The sequence below is a fragment of the Lycium barbarum genome, chromosome 2, assembly GCF_019175385.1.
Source record: "Lycium barbarum isolate Lr01 chromosome 2, ASM1917538v2, whole genome shotgun sequence".
NCBI classification, from domain to species: domain Eukaryota; kingdom Viridiplantae; phylum Streptophyta; class Magnoliopsida; order Solanales; family Solanaceae; genus Lycium; species Lycium barbarum.
This window is the reverse complement of record NC_083338.1, coordinates 20,397,637-20,410,239: the sequence shown is the minus strand read 5'-3', so window position 1 is coordinate 20,410,239 and position 12,603 is coordinate 20,397,637. Positions and strand designations below refer to the sequence as shown.

At 35.7% G+C, this 12,603-nt stretch overlaps 1 protein-coding gene across 4 annotated transcripts; it reads right to left on the bottom strand.

Annotated features, from left to right (window-relative positions):
- Positions 1–731: 731 nt before the first annotated feature.
- Positions 732–11,713, bottom strand: LOC132626318 (indole-3-acetaldehyde oxidase-like). 4 transcript variants are annotated; one of them, XM_060341156.1, is made up of 11 exons: positions 11,294–11,332; positions 9,927–9,997; positions 8,378–9,814; positions 6,822–7,081; positions 6,483–6,692; positions 5,823–6,041; positions 3,754–4,719; positions 3,535–3,630; positions 3,033–3,131; positions 1,962–2,151; positions 732–1,363 (listed from the first exon to the last, which is right to left on the bottom strand). In XM_060341156.1, exons 3-11 carry the CDS (start codon positions 9,774–9,776, stop codon positions 1,143–1,145), a joined length of 3,660 nt encoding a protein of 1,219 aa, XP_060197139.1. In that variant the 5' UTR covers positions 9,777–9,814; positions 9,927–9,997; positions 11,294–11,332; the 3' UTR covers positions 732–1,142. The 4 variants fall into 4 exon arrangements, with proteins under 4 accessions (XP_060197139.1, XP_060197138.1, XP_060197136.1 ...); XM_060341155.1 differs by lacking the exon at positions 11,294–11,332 and adding an exon at positions 10,166–10,246; XM_060341153.1 differs by having other exon boundaries at positions 8,378–9,997; positions 11,294–11,713.
- Between the last annotated feature and the right edge of the window lie 890 nt (positions 11,714–12,603).

Here is a 12,603-nt window from a genome sequence, read left to right as displayed (position 1 = left end):
GACAATAAACTTTTGAATCAATTTTAAATTTGGTTAAATTAATAGATCTTTTGTGGTGTACTATCAGCTTTCCCCGTCATCACTCCTAGCATCTAATTAGCCCATATAGTTAATCAAATTTACCAAAATTAGTGAGAATTTGCAAAGTAATTAAAGCATCAATTAGTGATAAATTGAATAATATATTTCATGTGAGGACTACAAAGCTTTGAGATTCTCTCTTTAGATATAGAGAGAGAGACACACGCACACTTCAACTAACTGATTATTTAAAAGAAAGAAAAAAACTGAAATTTTTTCAAATAAAAGATACCCACTAGAAGTATTCAAGTGACGGAGAAAACTAAAAGAAGAGATGTTGCAGTGATCATTTGATTATTGCAACCTTCAATATTTTTCTAGCTCGAAAATAAGAACATGTTAAAATGCTAATTACAAAAGAAAATAGGCCTGACCGCTTAATACCAATTATTCATCAACGTTAAATTGAGGTTTACCACTTGTATTTTATTGTTTTAGGTGTACAATCTTAAATTGAACAAAGTTCCTGCCGTATTTGAAGCGATCCGTTTAAGACTGTTTATCGTTACGATAGATATAAAATGAAAATGCAGTGATGTATGCAGCTGAGGCATCCTAAGAGACAGATAGACTCGAACCTTATTCGTAACTGAACTGATCAATTCGATCAGGTACCAACATTTCACATCTTTGAACACATGCAAAAAAAGGACGGGACTATTTCGTGTGTATATATATATATAAAACCTATACAATTATATACATTTGCTAGCCATTTTGTAAACTAGATCACCCAAACATATTGGGCCGTAATTTTCCCAAAAAGTATCTCTGCACTATGTGCAGACTTGTAGATTTAAGGTAAGGCTTGTATATATGAAAATACAAAATTTGTACGCTATTGATGGAGCAGAACAAAGTAAGTACTTTTTCAAGCTAAAGGAGTAAAGTATTTGCCTTTGTTGATATATAAGATCTATGTTGCTCGAACTCTTCAAAAATTTCGACAGATACATGTCAGATCAGTGCATTATTGGAGGACCCAACATGGGTGGTGCGGCATTTTTAAAGAAATCCGGACCATAGAGTATATCTCCAAAAGCTAGAAATCAGGCATTCAGCTAGATTTCTTGCTCAAGTAAAGTTTCCAAGTATTTCTCCACATAATCCAGGCCACACTGTGTTTTCACTACAGGTAATGTGGCAGGGACATCCAGATAGAATCTTGTATCCGACCCGTCGAGCTTGCCCCAAAGTTTAAGCTGTTTTCTTGCTGCTTTAACGGCTGCTCTTGTTGCACAATGAACTGAGGATGCTAAAAGCAGTGGCGGTTCACCAGATGCTGCAAAAAAAAAAAAAAAATCGTTATCATCGAATCAACAATATACACAGATAAATGGACATATACCATTTTGAGGAGACTTCAAAGTGAGATTTGCTTTACCCCTATAACTGGAAATAAAGGAAATGGCTTCACAAACTCAATTTTCAGCATCATAATATGTTGCATTCTCTAAGCAAAACTTTTTTTTAATGAAATATGGGTTTCTTTCATTTTTGGCCTGTTGGCCAAACTTAATTACGGACGCTAGACAAAACATACAAAACCTATACACACTGATTATGTATATTTTATGTATATTTTATGTATAGTTTATGTATATTATATGTAGTATATGTATATTATATGTGGTATATGTTCATTATATGTATATTTATACTTAAACATACAAAACCTATTTTGTAAATTAGATCACCGAAAGGCCATGGACTGTAATTATCTCAAATATATATATATATATATATATATATTTATTCACACTCAATTTAATGGCAGGTTGTGGATGAGAATTCACTCACAAGTCATCCTAGCAGTATTAAGAAACAAATGAAAAAATTTGAAATTTCGTCTGAATGATGGAATAAAGAAAGAAGAGTACCTTTAGACGAGAGAACACGTTTCTTGTGATGTCCGCTGTTTAGCACTTGAACATTGAAATTTTTGGGTATTGTGTCAATTGTGGGGATCTTATATGTCCAAGTGCTATCTGAAACAACCAATCCGTCTGCGTTTGTAAGATATTCTTCGAGCATAAAATATCCAATCCCTTGTACAAAAGCCCCTTCAATCTGCAAGAAAATATATTCCACGATTTAGAAGGCCAACCCAGAGACGTAACCCGGCAACAAGGATAACTTTATTGATATTAAGGAGGTGATCAATAGGATTCTTCATGGAAACAATCACTATTCCGACATCATTGACGATTGCAGGTCTATGGTGGCTAAGCTAGGATGACCAACTATAAAGAATATCTATATAGAAAAAAAAAGGGGCTTTTTTCATTTTTGGCCCCTCGACCAAAATTAATTACTAGCAGAATATAAAAAACATATACATTGATTATGTATATTACATGCATATTGTATGTATATTTGTGCAGACAGTATATTGTATGTATATATATATATACTTAATATACAAAACCAATACATTTGCTGGCTATTATATTTTTGAATGGTCAATAAATGTAATTATCCCAAGAAAAAAAAACATGGTAACTTTTGAGAGCTTAATGTTGGAAAATTCACAAACCCAGTGTAATTCCACAAGTGAAGTCTGAGGAGGGTAGGATGTACGCAGACCTTACCTCTACCTTTGTGGGGTAGAGAGGTTGTTTCCGATAAACCCTCGGCTAAAACGAAACGTAACCGATGCAAGATTGCAAGGTAATAATGTTGTAAAATTCATTGCTAAATTATGATCTATTTGTCCAAGACGAGTCGAACCTTGTACTAATGTTTCCAGCTATTAGTAATATTATCCTATCTAGTGGAAAAAAACAAGGATTTCTTAGATGAATAAGACAAATTTAAATAAGCATACACAACTAAGAAAGGTTCTTCACAAGATTGAATAACAGCTACCATCATATACTTCTTAATTGTTTAAGGAAATCGCATTATAAAAGCTAGAGCTTGATGTAAATCGAGGCAAATTTTCAGTATACCTGTCCCATGTCAACAGCTGGGTTCAAGCTCTGTCCACAGTCGTATATAACATCCGATTGCAAAATTTTTGTTTCTCCTGTCAGGATATCTATCTCCACCTGCAAAACCAACATTTTTTTTGTTAGTTTCCATTAAAAGGTGCTTTACAGAGTATTACGGGGTTGCTTAAATGCTCCATAACTAGAACATCCGCGAAGTGTTTAGCGCTCGTTAGAATATTGAGAATTGATGTAATCCTCAATGACGAGGTGAAGCAAATAAGTCTTTCCACATTGAGCTAAAAGATTGAGTGGGAACAAAAAAGAGCTTTTTCCATTTCTGGCCCGTCGGCCCAAATTAATTGAGTGATAGCTACAATATACAATACATATACACTGATTATGCATACGATATGTATATTACATGTATATTTGTACTTAATATACAAGACATACATTTTCTGGGCTATACTTATTTGGATGGTCCAAAAAGGATATTATCCCAAAAAAGAAACAAGTTTACCTCGCTGACAGCAGCACCATAGTTCAGATATTGCATGGAGCTGGATTCTGGCACATAATAAGAATTTGCTGCTAAGTTTACTGCTTGAAATTGTGCCTGAGATGAGTAGGGGAGGATCAAAATTTGAACACTTCAATATATTCGACGTGTAAATAAAGAATGTTATAAGAGATTCAGTTCACACAAAATGGATCAGGAGAACAGATAGAAAAGAGAAACCTGGCAAATCAGTGTAGTCCAATCAACGGAACCATTTTGTTCTTGCAATTTCATCTTCAGAGGGGTTAGTCTTTCAACTAATATTTTACAGCAAAGTCTAACTGCTTCACAGCTCGATTCAGATGTAGTGCTTCCAGCAGTAAACCCGCCTTGCACTAAGCTTAAAGTGTCTGCTTGTATGACACGTACTTTCTCCACAAGTTCTTCACTCCAACTACTTTCAATTAAACTAAGACCATAGGCAGTCATTTGCTTGACCTTTGTCCATAAACCTTGACCAATTTCAATACCTCCAACCTCTACAACTACCGATCCATCCGACAGAATGCTTACTTTTCCAGGCGTTGGTCGTTGTGTAGATTCATATACAAGCGGCACTCGAGAAATGCCCCTTTTCTTCCATATATTTTTCTGGTTATATTGTTCTATCATCTCTCTTCTTTGAATGAAACTCGAGGATATGGCCAACTTATCAATGATACTTGGCAAAGTATAATCACCTATATCTCCTGCGCTATGCTTGTAGAATAACGTTAGACTTTCAAAGGTATGAATATTTTCATTTCTGATGGAGTCCACCTCCAGAGACAGTACACTTGCTACATGTTCCATTATAGCTTCGGCAACAAAAGATCCCTGCACCTCCCCGGGCCCACGCATAGCTGATTTGCTGGAGAGGTTCGTCTTACATACTTTTATATCAAAAGATAAAGCACCCCAATCATACTTTTTGAGAGCCGCGATAAAGTTTGACGGTATGACGGGGCTAACATCTTCGGTGATCCCGGCATTTACCAATATATCAAGATGTAAGGCGGTGATTTTTCCATTTGACTTGAATCCAACAGTGTATGTTATTTTCATGGGGTGTCTCCCTCCTGCCATTATCATGTCAGTCTTTCGGTTGACATATATCCTGACAGGGCGTTGTAACTTGAGCGCTGCAAGTGCACAGGCAGTGGAGACCTAACAAGTCATGTATGATTTTCACAACAGAACTGGAAATGCTGTTGCAACAGATATAAAGAGAAGGAGAAAGAAACAGAGAAATATATAGAGGGATTATTCATGTCTTCAGTTGTCATTTCATAGTTTATCTGGATCCATGCATTTATATCTATCATTTGAATATTAAGATTCCAAGCTAATCAATCTCATGAAATTTTCGCACATAATTGGAAAACATAGAAGACGTTAGAATTAAGAGGACATCAGAATTTTTTTAAAAAAAAAATGGTGACATTCTCTTCTTGCTTAGTTACGGAATCTGCAAAGCCACTAAAAGAGATACTCCCACCGTCCCAATTTTATGTGATGGTTTTTGACTTTTGAAGGAAATGAAGACTTTTGAAACTTTTGGTTTAAAAGAAGCCATCTATATTTGTGTGGATATAAATCATTTTAGCAAGAGTAAAATGAGAAGTTTAAAGTTAAATTGTTCTAAATATATAGAAAGGCGTCCTTTTTTTCGCGAGAAATAAAAAGGAAAGAGTGTCACATAAATTGGGACGGAGGGAGGAGTTTATTACAACAGAACCACACAATGGAAAAAGGAAACTTGAGAAAATCTTATTTAAAATTTCTGTGAACTGGAATGTGCACGAGGTACTTGTATCACCTTCTATTAATTCTACCTAAGCATATCAATAGCTGCTTACGAACTTTCTTTCTCATCCTACTATCGAAGACTCCCACAAACCTTAGCCATGTTTTCCACATCACCGCACTACTACGATCACATTGTTTAGAGGACATGCACATTTACAGGTCTCAATAACAGAAAAAATTGGGATTTTGTATACTTATATTTAATATACAAAACATATACATTTACCGGCTATTATGTTTTAGAGTGGTCCAAAAATGTAATTATCCCGAAAAAGTTCATGTCAAACTTAATCTCGCTGGGAAGGCATAAGGTCTTTTCACCTATAAACCTTCCATGTCGACAAAGAGTTGATTTAAATCTATAATATTAGGGACAAAGAACCAACTAATGATCCAAAAGTTCATCCAAGCAGAAAATTTATGTTTTTCTCATTTCTATATTAGAAGTAACAGATACTCACCGGCATTGCTCTCACTGCCTTGCCTCCAAAGCCACCTCCAACCCTTCTTGTAACGACACGGATGTTATGCTCGGGGACACCAAGACAACTAGCAATTACACTACCTGCATACTCGGGGCATTGACTTGATGCATAGACAACCATACAGTTATCTTCATCTGGAACAGCTAGAGCAGTCTGTGTCTCCATATAAAAATAGTACTGAGACCCAAGTCTCACCTGCAAAGATTATTAGCAGGGCCAACCACTGATAAACTTGAACTATTGAAGACATAATTAAGTAAATAAAATGTGCTCTTTCTAACCCCTTAAGCTTTTAGATGAGATGGTCACACACTTCAACCTGAACCATAAGTAAATTTAGGGATTTTTTCATTTTTTGGCCCGTCGGCCGAAATTAATTACAGTCGCTAGCCAAGATATTACAAAACATATACATTGATCATGTATATAATATGTATATTATATGTATATTTATGTATATATCATGTATATTTATACTTAATATACAGAACATATACATTTGCGGGCTATTATTTTTTAGGGCAGACCAAAAAAGTAATTAAATTTTATAGATAAACATATTTGATTCCAACTGGCAGGAAGTGAGATTTCAAGAACTTACTTAAAAGAAATCACTGGTGAACAAATCAAAAGTACCTCAGCAGAGAGGATCTTGTGGTCAGCTTCAGCCATTTCTTTTGAGAAATCACCAACTTCTTTTGGATATAGAAATGGTGGGACTTGGAAAAAACTGGATTTCTGAACGGCTTCCTCAACGGTTAAAATAGGAGAATCTATATTTTCAGCGTCATATTCAACAATGGCCATGCTTGCAGCCACATCAGCAGACTTCTGACTTTCAGCAACCTAAGTTATTTGAAAATAACATTGAACATAAAAGAAATAGTTTAATAATGTCCTCTCTAGAGAAGTATATGAGCAATCATCTTGCCAAAACCTATTCTAGCAGAGAGATTGTTGAAACTAAGGGCTTACCACAAAAGCAATTCGGTCACCAGCGTATCGAGCGACATCATCTGCAAATAAGGGTTCAGCACCGAAAATGGTCTTAGATCCTATATTTGCCCCTCTGCTCGGGATATCCTTAAAAGTAATAATGGCAGTAACTCCATCAGGTAATGAATTAGATCCAAAGTGTATGCCCTTTACCCCTGCTAATGGTCTTGTACTATAGATAAATGCTCCATATAGGCAGTTTGGTGGTGATGGAATGTCATCTACATAAACAGCTTCACCTGCAATTTTAATCGTTTTTTTCAATAATGCAATAAGACATCTGTTTGTTTTTTTTTTCAAAGATTAAAACGTCTGAATCTGAATACACATCTGAATATTTAGATATTGTATCTGGATCTGAACACTGAATAATTAAGATTGTTTTTTCAGCATCCGAATGTGAACCTTCTTAGAATCCTTCTTTCCCACTAATTCTTTGAGTAGAATAAGGGACGATTAAACCTCAAAAAGGGCCAGCATTCTAAATTCATCTAAACATAAACCTATACTGTATAGAACTAATAAAACCAAAGTACATAAGAAGAAATGATGATCACATCTGATTGAGAAAAACTCTTAAATCTAACCATCTTCAAACAAAGTCACAGCCAAATTTAAGCCTTCCAAGATTAAAAAATAAAGGGCAAGTCATAGGGGTGGGAAAATTAAGGAAATTTATAACCTAAACACATGAACATATAGTGATATAAAAGAATATTATTCCAGCTTTACCTGTACCAGAGGCTCGATAACAATCCCCGTCACAGTTACATACATGTTTACCTAATAGCAAATAACCTGCTTCCTTAACTCATTTATCTTCCTCAAACATTAAACCATTTAAATACTATACATAAGTTTCAACGAGTAAGTCTCCTGATGACATGAAATATGTAGATAAACTAAGTTACTGGGACAGACTAACAACAGCAGAAAATGAGAGACACATCTTTTTCTACATTAAAACATATCAGCCATATTTGCAATTGTTGAATAGTCTAAAGTAGTTGTGCAATAGGTTTCAGCATATTTATTTTCTCCTATACAGTTCCTCTGAGGGCTGGGTCAATAACACACTTTTCTTGTGAGACACACTGCACCTCTCGGATAAGATAAACAGCTATTTAGTTTACAAAAATACAGAAAAAGGAAAAAGAAAAAAAACATGCACAAAACCTAGTATACATTGACAAGATAACGATAGGTGATTCAATCCGGTACATAAGAATCTCCAATTCAATTCAACTTGTTTACAAAGGTAATACATGTAGACCTTTAATTGTGGGCTTTTTCAGTTTTGGCCCAACGGAGAAAATTAATTACAGGAGCTAGCCAAAATATATAAAACATATACACCGGTTATGTATATTATTTTATGTATATTACATGTATATTATATGTATATTTGCCGTGTCACTGACCAATTTATACACAGTTGCCAACGTCAAAGCCACAAATAGGATGCAAAATGACATAAAAACTCAGGTTACATGCATGAGGTGAAATAAAATACAAAATGGGAAAGGCAAACAGACCAGAAGCTTGCATGGAGGCTCCAAATTTTTTCATTGGTTCACCCACTGGATAGTACTCTTTGCTTGATTCCACAACCTGCTTAGCAGATGATAACAGTGTCTCCGGTTTCCCTTCACTAATATAACCGTCTTTGTTACTAATTCTGTTTAACAACCCACCAGATACCCTGAGACCAACATTGGTTAAGCGAAAAAGGAACTCGAAAAGAAAACTGACTACCATGCTTGACCTGTAATCTGCGTGTGAAGTCCCATCTTCAGGTACTATGGCTTGCTTGACTAAATTAAGTGCTTCCAATAATACATTAACGTTTAATATCTTCCCAGTTAGATATTCCTCTACTTTTTTGGCCCTTCTCGCATGTTTTGTGCCATAAGCACCAAAAGCCAACTGAATATCATTTATCAGGACCTCATTCCCGTGGGGAGAAACATCAGCAAGGAAAGCAGCATTTACATATGCCAATGCATTTCCTAGAGGTCGTGGTGAAGCTCGATAGGTTTCAAACAAAAACTTAGAACTGGTTGAACTTCCTTCCTTTTTAAATGGAATCAAAAAATTAAGCAGCACGCTTCTCGCATCTAGTAGTGGCCTCGCTAAGAACTCCTCGAATGTGAGTTTTTCATGACCTTGACTGGTCATTATGCAGATAGTAGCACCTAAACCAAAAAATAATGTAGCGATATCGGAAGGAAAACCGTTCCTCTGGGCCATAACCAAATTTCCCCCAACACTAGCAGAGTTTCTAACAAATGGTGAAGCAATCTTCTCCATATGCAGAGCCAACTTTTGGCTAACCAGCTTTCCGTACAAACTTGAATTAGTTTTATTTTCCTCTTTCAGGAATGAAATAAGTTTAGAGATAGTCACAGTAGCCCCTACTTCAAGTCCTATATGATCTAATTTGAGGATTGAAAGGTCATGGATATATCTCAAATCAATATATCGGTCATATCGCTCGGTTTCCTTGTAATATCCAGTGCCCGTGTTACCGACAACCAGCTTAATACTTGCCTCATTTTCAAAAAAATCCGAGCACAACAAACTTCGAAGCTCGTCAACAGAAACTGGAGTGTCCCATGGATACTTGCTGGAGTCCAAACATGCGGCAGATTCACTTTTCAAGAATTGAGGAAATGTAGTAAGATTCTTACTCGGGTCGTAAGGAGGTAACTTACTCAATTTTATATCCCTGGAATCTTCGTTTTTCCAAAAAGAATTGAACCCCAAGTCCTCTATATCCACATCCGCTGCGAAAGTCTTGCAGGCATCAGCAACGGGCCGGTATCCAGTACACCGACAAAGGTTCCCCACCATAGACTTTTCAGCTTCAGATGCAGTCAACTTAGACTTTTCTTTATCAGCATTGATAAGAGCCGAGAAAAAGGACACACACATTCCGGGAGTGCAATATCCACATTGAGAAGCGTGAAAACCTGCAAACCTTTCGTGAATTGAGTGGAAACGGTTCTTGGTGTTTCCAAGGCCATCACTTGTAGTAATTGCACAACCATGTAAACTGCAAAGAAGTGTAAGGCATGAACTCACGCTAAAATCTTCAACCCGTTTAAGCTGAGGATCATACTTTGAGAGAAGAACAACACAAGCACCACAACCGCCTGCAACCATTCAAATTAGGAGCTGAATAACTCTTTCTCATTTTGTGCTTTAACATCAGATTCATAAAAGATTCAAGTTCACGAGCTGAAAACTTCTTCAAAGACTTCCAAAGCAAAAAGGATTTCAAGCTTATCTAATCTTACCAACAGAATAAAAAAGTGGCATACCTCACATTAACTTGCGTTCTTTAAATTTTAAATCAATACAGAAGATACGCATATGATTTTACCACTGCCTCTCCTAGCTTCCTAACAAACAGAAAAGAAAAGGAATAGCAAAGACAAAGTAGTAACCTATAAAGGAAAACATCCAATTACTACAAAAAGGTAAAAAGAACAGTAGCCAATTCACCACGAGCCATATAGTTTCAATCCTATAAGTATAGCACTGCTCGATTTCTATACATAACAGAATGTTTGAAGTCAGCCCGAGAAAAAGCAATAGCTTAGCTAGCACATTGCAGACAATTTAGTCATATAGTAACTTCATAACTATCTCTTTAGAGCAAGGGGTAAAGCGTTCATACTGAAAATTTCTGGTCAACCCTCAGGACAGCAAAAATACTTAATAGCAGGAACTAAGAGGTGTGTTCTGGTACGGAGGAAAACATTTTCCTTTATACCAAACACAACATAAGAATTAAGCACATTTAGAAATACCCAGTTTCCAAGAAACAGCAGGGACAAAAAAAAAAAAAAGAATACAGAAGGAGCCAACACATTACAACAAAAATACCAATATCAAAAAGTCCAATGCTTTTAGCATTTTTTGTGCACTTTGCACCAAAACAACCATATGCACTCAGTACTTACAGATTACATCTAAAATTTCAACAAAATTGAACTCATAATTTCAAAAGTCAATTAATTTAACACTAAGGGTGTGTTTGGTATGGAAGAAAACATTTTCCAATTTTTCGTTGGGTAAAATCCTTTCGAAAACATTTTCTCTAGGAAAATAAATTTCTAAAAAATGAGGTAAATGAAAATGGGAAAACCAAGTTCAATAAATGACCTTCCAAGTACATTATCTTCTCCCCACCCACCCAACGCCCCAACCCCTACCTCTTGATATCCCGCCACCACCGAACCTCACTTCCCACCCCTTTAGTGTTTTGCTAGATTTCGTGTCCTTCTTACCAAACACTAAAAAAATAAGTAAGAAACTCATTTGTTTTCCAAGAAAATTTTTCTAGGAATACATTTCCTTTCGTAACAAACACACTGTAAGAATCTTAAATTTAAATTCTGAATCCGTCTCTCTATATATAGATAGGGAGAGGAAGGGGCATGGACCTTCACCACAGCCAAGTTTGGGACTTTTGAAGCAAGTCTGATTGCGCAAGAACTGAAGCAAAGTAGTTGAAGGGTCAACACTAGCAACCTCAAATCTTTTCCCATTCACAGCAAATACCAACATCCCATTTTTCACTATCTCCTCCATTTCTACTCTCCAAACAATAAACTTAAAATAAGGTGTCAAGACTCCAAAAACCTCTTAACTTTTTGTGTTCTTATGACTGATTTCAATTTGGGTGTTATCAGATATGCATAACAAACAACATGTAGATTAATCAATCCCTTTAAATTATTGTAATTATGACCCAATTATTGAAGGGAAATCAGAGAAGATTGGGTTTTAAGTGTAAAAAGCTTCTTTTTATTTGTTGTGTGCTAATGCAAAAGGTTGAGGCTTACTATGGAAATAGCATTTATTTAAGAAGAATCCGACAAAAGCAGCAGTAAAAGCACCGACTTTTAAGTGCGGTTGGCTGGGGAAAAAGGCACTGTCAGTCTTTCAAATTCCAATTTCCGACAATGTACATTTTCCACAATATTTATCTGTTCCCCTTATCTTCCCTTTTTGTCCTTTTTCTATTTTCACCCTCCTTTTTGGGAGTCCGAAACCTAAATGACCCAAAGTAAAAAAGAAATAATCAAAATACTCAAGAAAAACAATTGGTATTAAAGTACTCTTAACGCAGTAATTGAACTTAACTATAACGATTTTCAGTTAAGTCCTTGAGCACATTAATTTACTGCATTATACTGATTAGATAGCAAAATTTTACTAAATTTAAAATAAGATTCTACGAGATGAGTTAAATTCATCCTCACACTCTAAAGTCGGTTAGAGTTTTTTGGAGGCTACTCTATCCTAAACCCTAGATCACACCTATTAAAGGAGCACATATTCCCTTGAAAAGGCATCTCAAATATCCCTAAACTCATGGGTATTTAAAAAGAGGTCAATATGTGGCCGGATATTTCTTGACAACTAAAAATTTCAAGAAGATCCACAATATCCTTTCGTGGAGATTAAATACATCTAAGAAAGTCCACACACATCCAAATACAAATCATCCTACGTTCGAGAAATACTCTACTAATGACCCTCGAATTACGAAGAAATTTAAGAGAGAAGAATCAAGAGAATAAACAGATTTGTGGGCCCCATATTAAACAACATTCAGTATTAAAAAAAAAGTTGAACCCACCACATCCAAACTCACGGGAAAAAAAAAGTGGATCCATATTAACAGAATCAAGCAATATTGAAAAAAAAAAGTGAATCCCATATTTTTGGGCCCCATATTAAACAGGCC

What these genes read in the sequence shown, in the direction of transcription:
- LOC132626318 (XM_060341153.1), bottom strand. Translation starts at nt 11,441, where the DNA reads ATGGAGGAGATAGTGAAAAATGGGATGTTGGTATTTGCTGTGAATGGG. An exon ending in AGCCTCCATGCAAGCTTCTG is followed by an intron (nt 7,082 to 8,377) that starts GTCTGTTTGCCT and finishes TTAAAATTGCAG; the next exon opens with GTGAAGCTGTTTATGTAGAT. An exon ending in ACAAGATCCTCTCTGCTGAG is followed by an intron (nt 6,042 to 6,482) that starts GTACTTTTGATT and finishes TAATCTTTGCAG; the next exon opens with GTGAGACTTGGGTCTCAGTA.